The sequence below is a fragment of the Zonotrichia albicollis genome, chromosome 2 (genome assembly GCF_047830755.1).
Source record: "Zonotrichia albicollis isolate bZonAlb1 chromosome 2, bZonAlb1.hap1, whole genome shotgun sequence".
In the NCBI taxonomy this organism is placed as follows: Eukaryota; Metazoa; Chordata; class Aves; order Passeriformes; family Passerellidae; genus Zonotrichia; species Zonotrichia albicollis.
In genome coordinates, this window is record NC_133820.1 from 87238274 (window position 1) to 87260755 (window position 22482).

Below are 22482 nucleotides of genomic sequence, written 5' to 3' on the forward strand. Positions count from 1 at the left end.
GATGTATAACAACATGAAGCACTGTGGTGAGTTTACAGGTGCCAAGTGCCACCAAACTGCACAGCACTGTGGGGGCTGCTATGGGAAAATGAACTCCAGCTCAGCCAGAACCAACACAAGCAGTGAGAGAAAAAACAAAAGGATTCCACTTAAAATGCCCTTGAAAAACTGAGAAAAGTTACATTACAACTTTCTTATGCAATATTTTGCAAAAAGGTGTGACCTGCATAATGATATTATGCATTTGAAAAAAGACAATATTTCAATTTTTGATTGTTTTCTATTTAAAGAGTATCATCTCTCAGCGCGTTGTCTCATGAATCAACATTTCTACTTTTTGAGTGATTCATTTAACCCGAGTAATGGATTGAAACTGTACTGTCAGGGTGGGCTGTTAATTCAAAAAACAAATAAGGGGAAGGGCTATGTAAAATTTGCTGAGGGAATTTACACAGAGACAGAAATTAAGTCAAATAACATAAAAATTCATATTTTGCAGCAGTGTATTTTTTTGCCTTGTATTAATATTTTACATTGACATGAAGATTTTTATGAAGCAGCTGTCACACACAAACAAAGCAGCACAATTGCTCTTCAAAGGTTTTAAGTTATCATGAAGTGTTTAATGAGCACACTCACTGGTCTAAAACAGCACATCAGAGCAGTGCAATTATTACGAACAACCTGCATTAATAACATGGGGTTATATTTTGCTGGGAGTTTCCTTATAATAATACCAATAATTCTGAAGTTACCAGAAATCTGGAGTCTTTTACTACATGTATTATTTCATTGAACAAATGTATAAATATTTATAATGTACAAATGTATAAATATTTTCACTTGCAGTTACCAGTAAAGAAACAAACTTCTGGCAAAGTGCTAATGTGTATTGCTTTCTCATCCATTCTATAATATTTCCTGATGAAAACTAATAAGATAATAGGTGTCATAGCTACTTATCAGGATTAAGAATGTCCTAAATGCTTTTTTATTTCCAAAGCAGCAGAATCCAAGTAGCCAGTGCCACTCTTACAAAAGTGCTACTGTACAGCACCTGCCTGTTCAACAAATTCTGGTTTATTATTTATTACTAGTTTTCAAAAACTTCCAAAATCCACTTCCTGCCTACTGCTTTATGCCTCCCAAACTTGGGGACAGAAGACATACTCCAGCATGTCCTTCTCTGCTCTGGATTCTCCTGTGAAGAGAGGAAAAAAAGAAGAACAAAAAAAATATAAAATACTATATTTGCATATAAAGATTATAACACTTCAAGAGCTCCTTTTTGGAAATATCAGAGAAATACAGAATATGGTATTGTGTGGTCAAGGTATCATGCAGGTTGTGTCTCATCTGACCTGGTATGCTATACCTCAGAATAAAGTTGATATCTTTGTGGAGATAGACACTTTATGTGGTAATGGATTAATAAAAGAGTAATTTATCAGCCTGGAGAACACTAAGGCTCCAATTAACTCCTCTCTGTGGATTTATGCATTTTCTTTGAACTTTTCACCATCATGGACATCCTTCAGGCTATTTCCTTCGATAGAGAGAGGGGAAAAAACCCCAAATTCTTGTGATCAGTCTTCCAGATATGCAAACACTTCAAAGCTTTCAATCAACAAGTTACACACTTTGTAAGTAACTTGATTGAAGAATTAATACACCATTTCCTTATTTCACCTAAATTTTATGCCAAAGAGCACAGAAGTAATTACAGAGGTAAAGAAAGCCAAGTACAGATACAGTCCTTACTTAAATTGACCCGACAGTGAATGTCAAGTTTCCTACTGTGGAGTACAAGATTTAATTCTGAATGGCACTGTTAAGAAAGCTGGAGAGTAAAAACACCTTCTGTGTGGAAGTTTTTGCCCTACATAAGACAAGGTTGTATTCCCTCTTTTGAAATGGGGTGGATTGTTTTGTGAGTTCCCTCATTTCCTACCCCTCCTCTACAAGGATCTTTCAGACATATCTCAAACACAAACCGCCAGCTAGAAACAAAGTTTTGAGATGGGGAACACAAACAGACCTTTTCTTAATTGATTCATAAGGTTAAAAAAAGCCGACATTGAATTCTTTAAAGTGCATCAAGAACAATCACTAAATGCCACTCCTTCTAGCTAAGCAAGAAATGGTTAACCATAAACATTCCACAAACACAGAATAAAATGTGACTATAAATGCAAATGGTTTATGTGATACCATAGAGTTTGTGTTATTTATTAATCTAATCCCCTCAAATGAGCCAGTGGCAAACCAGTTAAGGCTAATCCTTCAAAAAGCAGCATGCTATCCCAAGTACATTGTTTCCTACCTTTACCTACTGTAAGTGTCTCTCTCTGGTGCAAAGACTCTTTAGCCATTTGGACAGAGCAGGAGATAATAATCAGGCAAAGTCTCTGCAGCTATAGTTAAAACCATGCAGCTGGCAGAGAGACTAAAATCAGAATAACCACTGCACCAATGTCTGATCTGAATTTAGGTTTGTTTTGTTTTTCTAAAAAAAGTCTAAAGTTTTATGATTCATCCTGTTAACAGAGAAGAACTTTGAAAATTTCATCAAGGGAACAACTCTTAAAAAAATAAGTGTACCATCTTTTTTTTTTTTCATACTAGACAATAAAATTCCTTATCTATTCTATATTAGGTTATGGACTATTTATTTTTGCATGTGCATCTGATATATGCAAAATCAAGTCAAAATACACTGCTAGTTTATGCAAAGTATGGTTAATAGGAAAATAATAAGGCTAATTTGCTAAGTTTAAAATTAGTTCTCTGATTGACTTTATTCAGATTAGGCATCATTTCACTGACTTCATATGAGTTTGTATTTTCCAGAGAGACCACGTAATAAGTTCAGATGGAAATAAAAAGTTCTAATTGTATTTTTAAAGGCATTACTTTCTAATAATATCACTACTTCTGAACTTGGTAGAAATTTGGAGCCTTTTAATGCATGTAATATTTAATTGAACCAATTTCACTATTATATTTTAATAATTTCTAATTAGCCATTGATTATAAATAAATAAATAAATAAATATTCATAATATTAAAATATTTATTTTTTAATGTGTTCTTTGAAATGTGTTTCATTCATAATGTATTAAGGATATGAAGAGAAAACATTTTTATAACTCTTGATCCCTGTATTCTAACCACATTTACTGTTTAATCAAATACTTCCATTAATTCAGTGGATGAGAATTTATAATGTTTTCCTTTACACAAAACAAAAATGAGCAGGTCTTTTGCAGCAAAAATACATTCCTTCTAATTAATTGTATTTTAAATCAATCCCTTTCTCTAAGTAGTGATGTTTAATCCTCAAAGACATGAGAGTTTTTACTTCAAATAAGCCCTCAAAAGTCAATACATTTTTAAAGAACAGACCTTCTGAATAGTTACTTTCATCTCCAATTACCCTTATGACTGATTTTATTGTGCCTAGGAGATCTTTCTATAAGAAATCCTTCATAATTTTGAAGTGTTCTTTTTAAATCTGTCTATCTTTTAACTTTTTTTTTTGGCAGAAGGAGGGGAAGAGCAGCATCTCACTCTTGATGTTCCATTTCCCATTCTACCTGTGATAGCTTTTATTATCCAGCCATGGATGAATCTTTTACTCTGCTGGTTTGCTTCTACTCTACTGACCAAAAGCCTCAAAATGAGTTGTTCTTTATTTTTTTCTTTTTGTAGAAATTAACTGGTTTTATTTATTTAAGAGAATATATAAAGCTAGCCTCTGTAAGTTTTAAACCATTATCATATTCTAGTAACAATTCCTTTAAATGATCAGATTAACTACTTCAAGTTTACAGTAAAAATGCTGCTTGTAACCATCCAAAATCTAAACATGAATATTGGAGGCAGCTATAGCCTACAGTGTGTTTCATTTTTTTCCTTAGTATGCAATCCTACTTTAATAATGATAGATACAGAGACAGGATTTTTTGTCATAAGCTAAAATATTTAGACTTGTTTTATAGTCACTGTAAAGGAATTAACACGTATCACTAAAATGAGTAAGAACATGAGGACACAGTTCATTTGGCCTACATTAAGCATGTCTGTTAAGATGAGAATTGTGCCCTACAATCCTTGTTTCTCTCAACTGTCTATAAAGGGACAAGCTTTAGTACCTTTAGTACAGATACCTCAAGTTAGAAAATGCCTTCCCAAAGTTAGGTTCTTTTGCATTCATTCTGGTTCTGATTCAATATTGATTTTTACTTTTAGATAAGGGTTAAATATCTTTAAATGTACTTCACAATCTTATTGTCAGTATCACTAATGACTTCTTGCAATAAAAAATAGAGGGGTACTTGCAAATACAAATAATAAGATCTGTAAAACAGAATTCATGTTGTCTCAAAGCTCTAGTTTGCTGGGAGAAGAAATCATTCCTATTCTCCATCATCTGTGATGTAGAAAGTGGCTAGTGGTGAAAAAACAATTGGGAATGTCTGCAAATACCATGGTGTGTTTTGTTAACAAACTGTCTTGGTATCTTTTTTACCTGTTTCTCCTTTTAGATTTTGAACACAAAAATAAATGTAAAAATACAACAACACAAAACTTTCATAGCCATTACATGAATAAGAAATTACTTCACTGAATCAAAAAGGAATTGTAAAACACTTTTAAAATCTACTTATGAAAGAATCTGTCCTTTTTCAAAGTTGTGAATCATTTCAGACTGTTATCTTTCTATTTCTTAAACAGACTGTAACCATGATAAATCTCACACTTGGATTTACTCAAAGGTGATTTATAGTCAAAGGTATCTCTTCGGCCTGTCATGCATCTCCAGGCTTTATTATATTCTTTTAGAAAATCAAAGTGTGTGTGATCTCCTGAGAGTTCCCTTTGCAACCTGTGCAGAGACTTAAATTAGATTAGTTTCATATTTGTGTCTTCCACTATTAATGATTATAACTCCAATGCCTTGACTAATCTATTTCTCAGTAATTCATGCTCAAACAATTTGCTAACTTTTAAATAAAAGAGAATCAATTAATTTTTGTTTGCTACAGAAACTTAGCACTATCTTTTTTTTTCCCCAAGAAACAATGTAAGGGAGATACAAGCCTAAGAACGATCTAGATCTTAAAATCTGCAAAACTTGTGTGAACATGTACATATATATATGTATATATACACACATATACACACACTTATAAAAATCATCAGAAGTTCCCTAAAAAAGAGTGAAATTACTCAAAATACTCAGTTATGACCTGTATTCTGTAAAATAATATATCTGGAAGACAGCAAGTGGACTTTTATTTTTCTTTTGTTATTTTGAAGGGAAGCAGTGAGGTATAATTCCAATCTGGTTCAGGATTGTGATGTCTCATTTCTACAAGTAGTCTGATAATAGGCACTAGTGCTGATATTAAGTTTCCAGAATTAAATGTATGGAAAAGGTTTTTGCAAGGCTGTGTGGAAAAGATTTTGCAAGGCAAAACACTATAGCAGATACCTAATTGGAGAGGTGGGACTCTTGCTCAGACAGGCTGTCATTTCAGCAGATCATTTCAGGAGTCCATTTCTGTATGTTGACACTGGTTTATTTTGATTGTATGAACTCTCTTTCCAGTCCCTATGGCAGCAGCTAGCTCAGATTGATTGCTCTAGATACCTACATTTAGATAATTTAAACTGGACATAAATTCCAGTTGTTGGGTTTTCACAGGTTGGCTAAAAAGAACAACTTTCCCAGATATTGGCGAGTAGCAGTGAGGTTAGACATGCTTAACTTTAGTTATTTTCCCTATTTAGAGCCCCATTAGGCAGACACTTCTCAAGGCCAGTAGATGTGCTTAAGGAAGGGAAAAATCTCCTGCTTCATTGTGATATTCTGAAAGAGAAGGTTACACCACAGCTCAATAGCCACAGACTTCATCAAAGCATCCTTTGTGGAGCCATGCAGTCACTAGCATTTTTTATGTCAAGCCCATTACATCTCTGAAACATGGATGTTTTCTCCCATTTCTATTCCTTTCTCAAGTTCATGCTGCCTGCAGTCATCCCCAGGTAAATGCTTTTACAGCACAAACTGAGTTCAGGGCCTCCTGAGTAGCTGCTACATCTCTCATACAGGCATAAGATTTGGGCTTGTTATAAACATGGAGAGACCATACGGAAAGATAGGTCAGATTCCTAGAAAGGACATTAACCCCTTGTTTTTATTTTATTATCACTAATGCCCTATGGACATAGTTCAATCAATGCCATTTTAATTCAAGGCCAAAATGTCTCTGAGACCTAGCCTGCAGAAGCAAAAATGTAGCCTTGAGAACAGGGATAAGATGAAATAAAATATCTAAGAATAAGAAAATACCAAAGAGGATTTTTTTGAGGAAAGTGTTTGATTGAGACGTCTGAATGAGAAGTCTGAATAGAGGAGGATGTAAGAGAGAAATGCAGAAATGTCCTTGTACACTACCTTTACCATGTCTCTTCCACCATTTTTCATTTTTTCCCCAGTGTTCACAGTCTAAAGTAGAAATGCTCATAAATGTAAGTCTGCTTCTCTGAGGCTAAAGAGTAAATCCTGTGATCAGCTTTGGGATGTGAGAAACACAGTTTATGGCACTGGCACAGCTGATAGTAATGTAGAAAGTATAATATTCTTGAGAGAATCTTATGGATTGTAACAGTGACATTTGCAAAATATGTCAGTTGCTAGAGTGGAGACAGCTAGCTGTTAAAAAAACCTATTTCTGAAATGTCAGGGAGCAAAATCAGAATGTGGGAGTTGTTCTAAAAGTAAGTAGCTACATACGAACTAAATAGCTACAAAATAATGATTTATTACATATTGTGTTGTTGCCTTACATATATAAACACAGTCATTGGCCAAAAACAAAGGAAGGAACTATTAGGTATTTCCTAATGAAATTTTTCATCAAAAACTAGCTATAGACAGAAATATTGATCATATGTAATGACTTGCAGAAGACCTTGAGATTTATTAAAACATTTATTGTTTGTTAAGGGTTTGCTAATTAAAAGTGCACATCAGGGATTTTGTTTTCAACAACTGAAAATGCCTACTCATTTATTTAAATGAACTGAATGATAATAAGGAACTTGAATAAGTTTGTTTCCAGGTTACAATTTGCTTCTCTCTGGTAGTTCCAAGACTTAGACGCATAAGACACCCAGACACACTTCAAATACAGGCAAACTAAGAGTATAGATTATCATTTGCAAATCAATTTATCTGTGAATGTGGTCTGTGCTGCCCACCTTGCCCATCCTCTGGAGCTGTAACTCTTCTAGCCACTACAGCTGAACCACAAATGATGCTCTTTAATACAGAACAAAACTTTGATGCAAACTGAATGTGCTTCTGCTATATATTTATATAGATGTGCAGGGTTGATTTGGTTGATTGCCAGATAGCTACTCAGCTGTCCTCTAACTCCCTGTCCTCAACAAATGATAAAAAAATAGTGTGATAAGACAAAAGTTTTCTTGTGTCAAGATAAAATCAGAAAGATCACTTACCAATTAACATCCCCAAAATAAAAAGACTCAACTTGAAGAAAGTTAATTTCTTGCCAATTAAAATAGAATCAGATGGTAAAAACCAAACAGCTTCACCCCCATCACCCACTTCTTTTCAATCTATGTTACTGCTTAATTCCCAGCTCCTTTGCCTCCTTCTGACACTGGGTGTTGCAGGGGTGACAAGGAAAAGGGATTGATTGCAGCCTGTTCATAACAGCTCCTTTCTGCTGCCTTTTCTCTTCACATTTTCTTCCCTGTGCTATGGGGGGATAGAATGTAAGAAAATAAAGATAGTACAGAAGGTAATCTCACCCCTGAGGAATTGAAGCTGTACTAATCACCAAAGATTAAGAACAGGCCTGCTCTTAACAGGCCACAGCTGTGTCCAGTGAGGATGAGTGTTAAAAAAGAGTGGATTAGCTGGTTGAGAAGCAATATGGAGTTTTTTGGCTGGGCTGTGGAGGAGTTAGTGCTGCAAGGCGCTGCCCATGAGACATCACTGAGAAGGATGGGAGCTTTGCAATGATATGACAACACTGTGCCAGCATGGGTCTTCTCCAAAAGCTTCAGCTTCCTTCAGGTCACATCCACCTGCTTCAACACAAAGCTCTCCTGAGGCTGCAGTGTGGGAACCAGCTCTTCTCCAGGTGCTGCAGGGGAGTCTCTGCTGTGGTGCCTGGAGCACCTCTTCCCTCTCCTTCTTCTCTCACCTTGGTGTTCAGAAGGTTGTTTCTCTCAGTTTCTCTCCTCCTTTTCAGGAATAAGCAGAATTTTGCCCTTTTAAAAATACATTTTCCCTGGGGCACCACAATCCTGACTGGTGGCACTAAGCCGTGCCCTGGATGAATCTGCTGAATCCCGCTGCAAATGCCCATGTCAGGCATGAGGCATGCCAGTCTCTCCTCATTGATGCCACCCCTACAGCCCCCACTGCCAGCACTGGGGCACGCACATGTTGTCATTATATTGCAAAGGTTCCATATTGCTAGAGTTTTGTACTTCCTTGATGTTGCTTATAGGCAGCTCCTCTAGGCACTGACTCTTCCTTCTTCTCACAGTAGCCAACTAACTCCAGTTCCCATCCACCAACCAATACACTCTTTTATAGCACTCTTCTTATTATCAGCTACAGCTATGGCCTGTTAGAATCAGGCCTGCTCCTAATCTTTAGTAATTAACATAGTTGCAACTCTTTAGGGGGTAAGATTACTTTCTATACTACCTTTATTTTCTTATATTCTATCCCCCTACACACACAGATAGTGCAACTGCACACTGGGCGCTGGTGTGTCAGGTAACACAGGGGAGCCCTGTATTTACCAAGAGGGAATCCCCTTTGGAAGTAGGGCCAAGGGGACTGGCTGAGGTTAATCACTGGCCGTGGTCATGAGCCGTGAGCTCTCTGGCCAGTCCTGTGGGCTCAGCTGAGAGCTGCACACACATGCAGTGGTTTGGCCTGTCGAGGGCAAGATCTGTTATTTTTTTAAGTTTCTGAGTATTTGCTTGTAGATCTGCTTATGCACACTCAGGACTTCAGCGGCTCGTGCTCCTGTACCAAGTATTTTTATTGTCTCAAAGGACCTAATCCTGAATCTGTCACTAACTACCAAAATTCCAGTAGCTTTCCATTGTGAAAAGTGGCCCTGTGATTGATAACCTGATACTGGTGTTAACAACTTCCACAAAGAAGGGAAAAATTCAACAGAGAGTAGAAAAAATGTAACTTCTCACGACCTGTGTTCGGAATCTGTGTGACCTTCAGGCTCTTATGAGTAGACTGAGGAAGTTGCTGCTTCTGCTTCTCAAGATTCACTTCTTATTTGAATGCACTTAGCAAGACATGTGATGTATATGACATAGAATATATCACAGAAAAGGGAAATATAATATATAATTAAAGAGATTCTGATTAAAAGCTGTGAGCTCAGTAACATTTTTATGAAGTTATAAAGTAGTTTTCTAGTAAAGTTTCAAATGTAATATTCAGTTCATTAACAACTCTCATCATCCCCAAATCCATAAACATTAATTTATTTTACTGTGTAGCAATTTCTAAGAAATGTAAGTCATAAAATGTAAAAGAAAGTGTTTAGCTATGGATTCAAAAAGAGCACCATCAGATTTTATTTCTCTTCTAGTTAGTGCTATCTATTGCTTTTTTTCTTCCTTTTTTATTGCTCCTTCCTTTTTTCTAATTAACTACCATTTGTCATTTTATGTCAACTGACATAATTATAAGTCATTATGTAGGATACTAATAGCCTTAGGAGCAGTTGACTCACACATAAACTCTGTGTCCAAATGGCCACTTAGCAAGAAAGTGGATTTTAATTTCTCGCCATTCATTACTGTTTCAATTGCTCTAAACAGAATAATTGAAGAACAGCAGGTGCTTTTTATTTCAGTTCTTCAGTCTTGTTTCTTAACTTACTTACCTTTTTAAATAGCAGTGCTCTTTCTCAGCAAGAAGGCAATTAATTCTTCTGTATGCCAGAAGATGCCACTGTAGCACTCGCTTACAAACAGTAAAGACTGATGACAAGGAAGAAGAACATGAATATTATCAGATACAGCATCTGATTGATTGCACCTGAGAAGGTATTACTGTGAGTATCTGAAAAGTACAGCATCTTAATCTGGTGAGAGAATGAGATTCTGCAATATTTGTTTATTAAAAAAAAAAAATAAAACCAACTACATATTGGAAATTAAAGGAAATAGTTATTTTATGGCATAATTTCATAAACTGCAATCCTAGTCCTGTATTTGCTGCCTTGAATATTTATGTGTTGCAGCAGTGTACCAAACACTAATAGGGAGTACATGTTCTTTCTCCAAAGGAATTTTCTAGAAAGGATTTTCCTGCTGTTTAATATAACATATAAATCACTTTGAAAAAATAGTGTTCTTAGGTTACTCTTTCATTTTCCTCTGTATCCAGTTAATCGCAGAGTGGTTTGCGATAATTTATCTACTTCAGTGTCATGGTTCTCTTTTTTTTCCTTTTTTTTATACTTTAAAAATTCTCATAGTGGGCAGTCCATCACTAGCTTTAGAAACTAGGTTTTCCCCTAGGTGATAAAGAAACAGGGCAGCCAGAAAATATTTCCCCAAAAGGTCTACCTAAAAGGATGCTTTATTTTATTTTGATGTATTTATCTTTTAGGAACAATTTAAACATTTTACCTTTTGAAAGCTGTGCTACTTGCTGGTGACAGAGGCGAAGAGGAAGGAAAGTTACTGTGCAATGGTATGATGCTCAAAAAAGGTTCAAATTGATAATCTATAAAGAATTACAATAGGAAGAAGCACTTTAAAAGCACTTCCTTTGAACAAGCTGTCAATTAATTGTTTGTCCTCAGGGTGCCTACATAAGAAAGCAAGCAAAGTGTGTGTGCACTTAAGTTTTCCAATGGGACACTGCAATTCCCTGTCAAATGTGAGTGTCATCAAATGGACAATCAGAATGCTGCTGTGGAATTTAAATTATGCAGGCTTTTCTGCCACAAAAGGTGGAAAAATTACTCACAAGCACTGCACAATGCAAATTTTATGCCATGTATTATCAATATTCTCTTTTTTTCAGTTAATATTTAAAGACCTCATGTCATGAGATCAAGCAGGTCTCTCATCCAGAATTTAGGATTTTTCAATTCTAGTGACTATCCACCAGAGAGGTGTTACCTCATTTACTTGAAGTCTTTGAACCTGACCCTTCAGCAAGTTGTTCACCCATCATGTTGCATGCATGTCTAGCTGTATGCTGGACATTTTATTCATTAAAATGCTGTGATAGTATCCAAAGCTTTTCTAAAGTCCCAAACACCCATGTTTAATGCCTTCCTTTTGTCTACTGGTCAAAAGTGGTTTGTTTTCACATCCAGCACATCTATTCAGCCTGTTCAGTGAGCTCAGTAGATCCTCTGTTAGTAATCATCTCTTTAGTGAAACAACAGAATTTGTTATCGGAATTTTTGTTATCAGAATTCTTAAGTTTCCATACAGACTAAAAGCCTGGTCTCTGTGCTGTGGATGTGTTTTACACTGAAGTTTATGCTTTCTCACCTGTCTTCATGAAACACTGGCTGATCATTCTGCCCTTTCTTTCAAATTTCTGAAGAAGTATGTAGGGAGGAATGGGAAAGGATATTTAGTCAAGTGACAGATTATTGAAGAGTCGATTACTCTGAGGAAAAACAACAACTCACATACCTGCTTATTGCCATTTTTGATTAAAAAGCTATCAAAAGTTTTCGCTGAAACAATCATATGATTAGAATACAGCCTATGAAATTGGTGTAATAATAACAAATAGTCAGTCACTGAACATAAGTGTTCTTACTGGATCCACCAATAAAATGTTATATAGTAATTACACGTTGAGACATTTGTTTTATTTGGCATCACTGTAAAACTTTCTTCATTACTTCTCCATAGCAACTCATCTTTGCATTTTTTTTTTTGTAAATACTAAAATACACCCTAAAGTTGAGTACTTATATTTTTAACTTATAGCTGTAGAATTAAAAGGTGAAAGTGCATGTTAAATGCATCAACAGAGTACATTTTTGGCAACGAAGGTAAAGTACATAAAATTTGTATCCCATCTGTTACAAATGTATGGTATTTTCACCAGCAATTACAACAATTTTATCTGGGAAATAGAATTTATTCTACCCTAAATACAGCTAAAAATAACTGTGAATAAAGGTATATTTGGAATTAAATAGAACCCACATAAAACCTAATTTTGATTTTAGCAAAAACTAACTCAATCTCTACCACAGTCCCTGGGTTTCATGTTTACTGATGTTCACATGCATCATTCAGAGGCACCAAATATAAGGTGAGAGACAAAGCACAGTGTGGCTGAGGTGTTTAGTATGCAATAGAGAATTATTTTGATGACTCATAGGTAGGCCAGTGATATAGACAGTGAATATTATGTCAGTGTGCACATCAGTGTTGCAGCAACAAACTGCTTATTCCTGTTTTGATCCATTGAATTCATCTTTATCTTTAGAAAAGTATGATGGATCCAAAATAATTTTTGATGAAGCATTTAGTCACAGCTGTGCCCACATCGTTTTTTGGAAAATATCACTGGTAAATATTATTACAAAATGTTTAAAGTAATTAAAATTATAGATTTTGATGGACCACTTCTGAATATTCCTTTTTATGAAATAATCTAAATTTCACTATGTAATGAATAGACTGTGCCTGCATGCCATGTGCCCACCAAAGTCATTCTATTATTTCTCTCCTCATCAGAATAGGAGAGAGAAAATAAAGGGAAAGTCTTGTAGGTTGAGATAAGGACAGGAATAGGTCACTCACTGATTACCATCAGGGGCAAAATGGACTTGACTTGGAGATACTATTAAAATTTAATACCAATGAAATCAGAATAGGGTCATAAGAAATGAACCCAACCTTTAAAACACCACCCCCCTCACTCATCCCTTCTGCCTGGGCTCAGCTTCATTCCTTATTTTCTCTACCTCTCCCAAGCGTGCCAGGAATGGAGATTCCTCATGTCTCTGCCACGCCTCACAGACTTCCCCTGCTCCCTTCCATGCATGGGTCTCTTCCATGGGGCATATTCCTTCAGGAACAGGCTGCTCCAGCATGGATCCCCCAGAGGATCACAAGTCCTGCCACTAAACCTTCTCCAAGGGGCTCCTTTCTCCGTGGGGCCACAGGTCCTGGCAGGACCATCACTTCCTTTAGGTACCCATCTCTTCCATGGGGTATTCCATGTGCTGCCAGTGGATATCTGCTGTTCCACCGTGGACTCCAGAGGCTGCAGGGGCACAGACTGGCTCACAGGGTCTGCACTGTGGGGTGCAGCAGGGGAACCTCTGCTCCAGCACACAGAGCACCTCCTGCCCACCCTTCTGCCCTGACCTTGGTGTCTGCAAGGCTGTTCTGCTCAGATATTCTCTCTCTTGTCTCTGGCTGCTATTGCAGTGGGGTTTTCTCACCCTTTTTACATTACATTATCCCAGAGGTGCTAGCCCTGTCACTGATAGGCGCTGCTTTGGAACCAGCTCGCCTTATCCCTGTCAGACAGTGGGGGAAGCTTCTGGCAGCTTCTTACAGTAACCACCCCTGTAGGCCCCCTGCTACCAAACCCCAGTGGTGAAAATTCAACATATTTTATTAAAATATAACAGAAATACAAAACAGAAAGTAAGAGAACATGAATGTACTTTTAGTTAAATTTTGTAGTGTGTTCGGGAGCTGATTTTGATAATAAGCTGAACCAGTAGCTTACATACAGGACTGAAGTATGGTCATATAGCATATTTTATGAAGGTTGTGTGAGGCAATATCTCATGGCATCATGTGTCGAAGGATGTTGCTTTTTCAGACTATGATGTTTCTCTTTTTTTTTTTTTTTGGCTGTTTGTTTTAAAAAATTCAATATTTACCAAGAATGCCTCTTCCTTTAGATTTTTTTTTTTGCATTGAAAGAAATCCTGTAAATGTATTCTTAGACAGTATATAGTTTTTAAATCCAGTAATTAAGTCAATATTTAAAATTGTAAATATCAATTATTTGAATGAATATTATATTTAGCATACTACTAATTAGGTTATGTAATAGTCAATCTTGAGAATGGCTGTTCTCATATTAAAAGATTAAAGAAAAATATTTTTTCTAATTATCCTTTCTTGCATGAATTATGAATCTTTGATCACAGGAAACTTTCAGTGATTAACATGTTAATTTTCCTTATATTATCTGCAATTCATTTCTTCTGTGATCTAAGTATTTAGTGAGTCTTTCTTCAGGTTTGTGTACACTTTAACAAGAAATAGGAACTGACACTGACAAAATCTCTTTTGTTTTTAATTTATGGAAGTACACCTCATTATTTTCCTGCATACAGTAAGAAGCAAATAGCAGTTTTGTTTGTTTTATCCATAATTCAGAACATGTGTCTTGAAGTTGCTCTTTCCTATGGTTCTTTTTTCTGAAGTATATTAGGGGTGTTTTCCTCACCGTATTGCTTGCTTTCCTATCTTCCCCGGCTGTTCCTGGCACAGAAAATTTCCATTTCACCCATGTATCTGAAGCCCACTGCTAACTCTCCTTTGGACTGGGCATAATCTCTGTGCCGTCATGTAATCCGTCATGCTGCTTTAACAAGGTTTCACTGAATATACATTGCAAAAATTGACACCTTAAAAATTGGATTTTAAATAGGTTTGTATTTCCTCTTGAGTATTTTAATGCATTTTGTTTCCTTTTATTCTACTTTTATTGTCATAGTAATTTAAAATTTTCAAATTTCTTTCACAACAATAAGCAATGCTAAAAATATATTAAAGGCCATCTTCCTGTGACCCCATGACTCATGAAGCTCTGCCTTTTACAAGGGCAGCAAATATCCAGAAACTGATCATTTGAGACAGCTGGCATAACTTCATCTGGCTTTATCCTTTCAAAGACTTTGGGAGCAGAGAGAAATACAGCCCTGGTCATGGCCCTTACTTTATCTATTCCTATTCTCAAGTTTACCTTTACAATCAGTAAAGGTAGGGACAAGAAAGGAGAAACGGGGTATGACATACTGTGGTATTGCCATGCATTCATATGTGGGCAAGAGCCCCCATGCCTAAGCCATCTCCAGCTTCAGTAAATATTGATCTAAAAAGCTGTTATATTGATCATATTGTTCAGTGAATATAGAGCACAGATATCTGCTCTGTTGCTCCTCTTAGCCTGTATAAATAAAAAAACTAGTTTTCTGCCAGTTAGGTTAAGAACTGAAGAAACAGCTAATGGATTTCTGCTCCTGTTTTCATACTTTTCTGAGGCAATGAAGAATGAAAAAGTATTCAGAGGTTGGAGACTGGTTTGCAAAAACAATCAGATCTTCTATTTCTCTTTTATGCAGAGTATTTAGGTGAGCCATACAATATGTAGAATGAAAATTGTTGGCTTGTTTGGTCTGAGTACCCTTTCCCTTGCAAAAAACAATCAAATTACTTTTTTAACACATTTAATATCAAATATTGATTCCTCCACAAAATGAATTTCAACTACCAGACTCTTATTCTTTAATTATGAAGACCAGTAAAAAAAAAGAAAAATCAATAAGCTACTAAAGATTTAATTGAATCAACTGTATTGGAATTATTTTGTTCTTTACCTTGAAATAATGTCCTATTTATAGTAGTGGTTTTGCAGCTTATATGCAATAGCATACATTGGCTAACAAGGTACATTCTTTTTGCTTTGTACAGCTTAGTTAAACACACAGCATGATGCCTTATAATAAAAGTAAGACAATGCCTTTTTTACATTAATTAGATCCACACTGAACAGGAATGTATTTTTTAAGACAAGGCAGTCAAAGACTGAAAACAAGAGTGGCCTTTTCTGTATTTTAAAATTATGTGAAACAACTAAGGCCATCTGTTGTCTGATGTAATTACATAAGAGAAAAATGATGAAAAATCAATAATAGATAATTCTCTTTTACTAGCTGATTGAAAGGAAAGCTTATTGTGCTTTCAGCTTCTACTCAGGTTCCTGTATCATGGTTGTCATCAGAGGGCCAACAATAATCTTAAGTAACATGGCATAGTCTGTCAGATCATGTTTGTTTTTCCTTTCTCTCCCCATGGATAAACTATGTGTGTACACCAGAATTTTTAATTCTCTGCAAACCAAGGTCAAAGAATTGTGTCTCACATCTGAAGTGTGAAAAGCTGTGCTTCTGATGCCCTTTATCCAGCTTGGCTAAGGATGTCAGTAAGACTGATGCTACTGAGGGGCCAGGCTAGAACTGCATATTTTCTTCTAACAGCTCTCCCCTGCACAGAATTAAACAAGTTATCTGTTGTGCTGTTTTGGACTGGGATAGAATCAATTTTCTTCATAGTCCTTTATAAGGTGCTGTGTTTTGGATTTGTGACCAAACCTAGATTAATAACACAGCAATGTATTAGCTATCAAGTGTCAAGGCCGTTCCTGCTTTTCACAGTGTCCAATCTCCCTGGGGGCTGAGGAGCCACAGCTGGAGCAGCTGTAACCAGGTGACCAAATATCCCACACCCTTCTGGTGCCATGCTGAGCAATGAAAACTGTGGAGGGGGAAAGAAGCAGGAGGTGGAGGGACTTTCAGAGTGATGGTGTTTGTCCTCACACTGCTGCATGAAATTGGAATCCTGCTTTCCTGGAGATGGCTGAATACCTGCCTCCCATGGGAAATGATTAAAGAGTTCCTTGTTTTGCTTTGCATTGTGCATGGCTTTCACTCTTTCTATTAAACTGTCTTTATCTTAATCCACAAGTTTTCTCACTTTTACCCTTCTAATCACTCTGTTCTCCCGCTGGGGAGGGGTGAGCTAGGATCTGAGTGGGGCTGTGTGTGCTGGCCAGGGTTAGACCACACATCTGCAAAAAAATTTGTCTATTTACTCTCTAAGTGAATATTTGGATCTTAGGCTATTTTCCACAGCTCTTTACTGTGTATATATATGCAAATTTTTTATTTTATTTTTTTTTAAATTTGAAATCTTGAAGAGTGATAGAAATGAATGCAAGGTTTGTAACTTTTCTCTGTGTTATCATTACAGAGAACTTTTCAATGGTATTGCGCTTAGTGAAGTTTTCTCGGTTGAAAAAAAAAATTATATTTATCCCCAATGTATGTGTGCAGGGCTTAAAATAAAAAAAAGTTTGAGGGATACTAAGCTTGCTATCCATTACCTCTTCACATTACTCTGTAAAGTTCAGTTTAACAGTTTAACATCAAAAGAAAAGATACCGATATACTTTGAACTCCTGCATAGCAGAAAAGTGATTAGAGAAAAAGCTACATTCACATGAAGTCATTGGAAATGAGAATAGGAAAAATGGATATGAGGAAGTACTATGGCCACACTAAGTTATTTCAGGGAAATGACTGTTCCTGCCAGTGAGTTTCCTATCTAAGAACAAATGCAACCAAATCCCTCAAATGCAGTGTGGTATGACTTTGTCCAACATACATCATTAAAGACACAATCTTGAATAATGTATTTTACATTTACTTTTATCTTTTCTGATAAGATCTATAGAGATTTTCAGATCTTCTCTTCCAAAGTGTTAACATTCATTCCCTAAAAAATTAAGAGCTGATCTTTCCTTGGTGAATAACTGAAATAAAATGTTTACAAAGGAAAATGTAGAAACAGAAGATGTCAAATTGCTAAGCGGTGGATTTTTTTTAAACTAAATCCTTACATCTTTTCTTTTAGTGACATTTATAAGTGATATTTTAGTCACTTTAGACATTTTTAGTGACATTTATAATTGAGTTTGGAGCTTGACATATTATCACTTTACATCTGAGTCTTAGCAGGTATTTTTTTAGAGTAGGCTGTAAGCCCTTTCCAGGTACAAGACAGTATAAATTGTTTTGAACTTAGACTAATTTCAGAAACATCTTTCCTCTGGCATATCATCTTTTATAAGTTAAGAAGAAATCTTCCAGGTGGATCTGCTACCAATAAGGAATGGTTCCAAGGAAGTGAAACTCTGACCTTTTAGGAGGAATACTTGCTTTTTCTGGAGAAAACAATAACTTTTCATTTTCTGGCCTTTAAGCCTTTCCTGGTTTATTTGCTGTTTTATTTGTTTGGGCTTTTGCTGTCCATTTATGTAACACAGAATGTGCAACAACTCACTTGTACAAGTACTTCAGTGTTGTGAAAAACATTCCAGTCAGAATACAGGCTTTTTCTCCTAGTAAATCACTTTATGGATCTCACCATCCCACCTGTAATTCCAGTATCGATATTGGTTCTTCAGAGACTAATTTGCATGTACTCATGAATACATCCAAAATAGAAATTAAATAATGTACTTCTTTGTTACTCCTTTGGTTTATTTCAATTACAGTAAAACAGTGGAAACCCTGTACTCCATTAGTATTAAATCATATTTCCTACTTTAAACTTCTATAAATCACCAAATGCTTCAAAATTTTCCATCGTCTGTCTACTTTGCCTTATCCTTAATGAATAGCTGTCTGTTTTCCAGGTTTTTACTCCTGTATCTTCCTTTTCTGTAGATTCCAGATTACTCTTAAAAAATTATATTACTCTTAAAAAAGTAGCCCTTATTCTTAAGCCAAATTGAAAGACTTATTCTGAATCTGTTCCCATTTGGTTTATCTTGGATTTGTGGTGACTGTTGTGCTTTTGGCATTCTGACATTTTTATTTTGCTAAAGTGTGTCTGTTTGGAGAATCATAGGAAGGAAGTAAGCCTTTAGTAATTAATCAAAACTAACATCTAGAGGAATAGAATCACTGCTAAAAACCACCTTGTCTTCAAATGTGATTAGATAAATGTTATCTATTTTTAAAAATCTTAAAGGCACATATGGTGAAATTCAGTAACCTTATTTTACTTCTGTAATTTCTGAAAAGTTAACATAGAGCATTGTTGTACCTGCCTATATGCTGTATCATGAAAATATAGGAAGACTCCACAAAATGTATGTGGTAATAAATATTGAGTGTAAATAAGCCTTTTTCCCTACACCAGAATTTATGATTAATACCGTGAATATTTAAAAATTGTCTGATTGAATGCATATATTTTTCATGGTAAAATCATCTTGTCCATCACCAAACTAAAGAGTATCAGACAGATAAGTTTGAGAGAAACAGAAATCTCCAAAATGTAAGTAACTGAGTTTTTATTTATTCCAACACAGCCCTATCCTTACAGAACTTTTTTAACCCATACATATCCCAGAGGAAGATCTTCAAACAAATGAAGTTTTTGAACTCCTGAATTAAATATCAGTGTAACAGTGCCACTAAGTTACACTGATTCCTAGTTAGTTACTAAGTGTAACTAACTCAGTGCCACTAATATGCTTCTCTCTAAAGTATCAAATTTGAGAGAGAAAAGCACATATGTTAAGAACATGTATCAAGAAGTATGAAAATCAATTTTTTAGAATGAAACATTTATCCATATTAGCGTGGATATTCTGAAAGGATGTATTTATATTTATATGGATATGAAATGTATTATTTGAAAAGAAACAACTTTAATTTTCAAAATTGCAACCAAACTTTATAGACCTATTATACAATACTTGAGGAGTAGTACATATTTAATCTTTATTAATTTTTGCAATTTTTAATTGAACACAAGAACTGCATCAGAATAAAAATAAAAAAATTAAATAATCATTAAATTATCTTGTTATAAAAGATACAAATAAATGCATTAAAATCTACAAATAAATATAAATTTAAATATATTTTGGCTTTGTTTTCAGAAACAAAAAGCCATAAATGGGGGATTTTTTTTTCTTTTATTAGTAGTTTTTTTCTTCTGTTTTAAGGTGCTGGGAATTACATTATAGAAATTCAGTATGACAAACAATACTTTTCTTTTTGTTCAAGAGATTATAACTCAATGCTTTATTTTAAAGTCTAAAGACAGATTAAGATAAAAATTATGTAAGTTTATTTAGGAAATGGTATTTTTTTGTATTTGTTTCCATTTTGCCATGAGTTTAGCATAATGTCTATTAGCTACAGGTGCTAATCCAAAAGGAGAACTGTGTAATAGCATACTCAGAAATATACGTCAACTTGAAGTCAGTGAGGTAATGTTGTATTTTCAGTTGCAGTTTCCTGTAGATAGTTTTCTTGTCACTTGGATCCATGCTGATCTGAAAATTTAGTAGACTTGAGGACCTTGATATAACCTGCATTTTGCAAACATTAAAAAGACTAAATTAATTCTGACTTTTTCTAAGGTTCCTATGAACTCATATAATTTAAATATGAATCAGATGGAGCATTTGCTATAAGGCATTTTGCAGGCTGAGAGGGAAGATCTTAATTTAATGTGCTACATTTAATATCTAAAAAGTTTCAGCTTGTAAAATTCTTTTCTTTCTTTCTTTTGATCCTTTAAAAGGGAAAATGAATGGGTTATTCAATCATTGGTGCTATAATTGTCTCAGATTCTATTACAGAGAATTTTCTATTTGCTGGTTAATCTCTGTCAGGATTCTTTTCTAAATCCTTGTCTTTCAACAACCTGGTTACATTTTTTATTATATTTACACAGGGTTTTAAGTGCTATTAACTTGCAAAGAAACCAAAATAATGTAAATATATTTGAGAATCTACATTTCATGTGAAAGAAATATTTCTGAATTAAATAAAAAAAAGTCCTTCCTAGAACAGTTTTCTGACTCTTGAGTAGTTCAGTATTTGTCACTGTGGTTTAATAGTCTTGGTGGTGCTTTCCCAGTTTTTAATTGCTGTCATTTCTGCTGATAATGAGTGGGTTGCCTAGAAGTTGAAATGAGAAAACCTCAGTTTTCTGACTAGATAGTCATATAGACTTGTAAAGACATCTTTAAAGAAACAAGTTTGATATATTGTAATTGCCTTGAACCCTGAGCCTCCTTGCTTTCCTTCAATTTCCTCTCTGTCCTGTGGGAGAGCGAGTGAGAGTCTTGGGAGGGGTTTGGCTGCTGCTGAGGTCAGCCCACCACATGCACCCTGTCAGATAATTACACCCGTACACACCAGTTGTAAATGCCACAGAATATCTAAAACCCATTCCAATGACATTTCCATTATTTTTTTTTATTCTTCAATGTAACTTGTATGTGATTTGTCCCACAAGAAAAATTCTGACATGTTTTACATGGCCACAACATATTATTGCTTTTTAAAATTTGTTTTAATAATGAACTATGAGTTCTTATTAAAGAGTGACTTAATATCATACCGAATGTTAGTCTATTTGGCTATAGGGAAAAGATAATTTTCTTGCAGTTTTTATTTAGCTTACTAAATAAATAAGCCATGTGTTATATCACTCTAGAATTTAACTCTGTGTAGCCACTGTAAGCTATTATGCCCTCATGAATTCCTAAAATATAGAGAAAGATCTTTTCCCTGTGTTCTAAAAATAATGTCCAAAATTGCAAGGCATCATACTATAAATGGGTCCTACGTTTTCATGCTCAAACAAAATTGATTTTTTTACACCCATCAGCATTTTTACTAATCCTTTTCTCAGATATATAAGTGAGATGCAGAGTCCAAATTTTATTATTAGCCAGCTTATGTATAACTAACTTTCAGTTCAAGTATAAAACAAAATATGGGAGAAATACAGATTTTTTAAAAATTCTTTTCTCATTCAAACAATGAATATAAGTGATATAAAATGGGATTTGTCTCAATTTAAAGGTTATTTCCTAAATCTAGAGTATTCTAGATTCACTTTATATTCTATCAGGAAAATGGGATAATTACAAATAAAGTTTTCTTGATCAAAAACTATGGCATTAATAAAACCTGGATTAATTTTCCCCCATAGATAACTATATTTTTTATGATGACAAGAGAGAGACTCTAGATCACTCAGAAAATTGAAGGATGTCTAAATATATTTCTGTTAAAATCTGGCTACATGTATAAACCTGGTTTTCAAAAAATATCTTCAGCATTTTAGACAAAGTCATCTTGATTTCTAAATGCCCAAATCTTTGGTTTTCTTAATGGAAACTAGGATTCTTATAGACTACATCCTCAGAAATAATTATGTGCCCACATATTATTTAATTTTCAAAAAAGGAATCAAATTTCTTTCTGAAAACTTCTATGTGAATTATTAAATACTGTATAGTAAAAAAATAGAATACACTGGAAATAATATATTTGAATTTCTGATGAACCAAAGGCATTTAGAAAACCTTAACTTGCAAAAGGGCTGAGTTCAACTGAAAAACAAATAGAAATGCATTTTTAAAAAAGAATTGGGAGATTTGAACTTCCAAATATGTGATGAGGCTAGCAATACATAAGAGAACATATGACTGCTTTTTGCTTATTGTTTTTGGTTGGTTTGGCACAGTTTTTTTGTCAAAGAAGTTGATGCTGGTGGAAACTAACT

The 22482-nt window shown here is 34.9% G+C and overlaps 1 protein-coding gene across 23 annotated transcripts in view; it reads left to right on the top strand.

Annotated features, from left to right (window-relative positions):
- GPC5 (glypican 5) overlaps positions 1-22482 on the top strand; it is a 610346-nt gene that overhangs the window by 332505 nt on the left and 255359 nt on the right. For 5 of the 23 annotated variants that reach the window (XM_074535608.1, XM_074535604.1, XM_074535610.1 and 2 more), the window contains one exon: positions 3546-3733. The exons of 17 other annotated variants lie outside the window; for them this stretch is intronic. In XM_074535608.1, coding sequence (XP_074391709.1) covers positions 3546-3718 — 173 coding nt within the window. In that variant the 3' untranslated portion in view covers positions 3719-3733. Of the gene's footprint in view, positions 1-38; positions 237-3545; positions 3734-22482 lie in introns of those variants that run through there. One more of the 23 variants, XM_026793732.2, reaches the window with a different exon arrangement.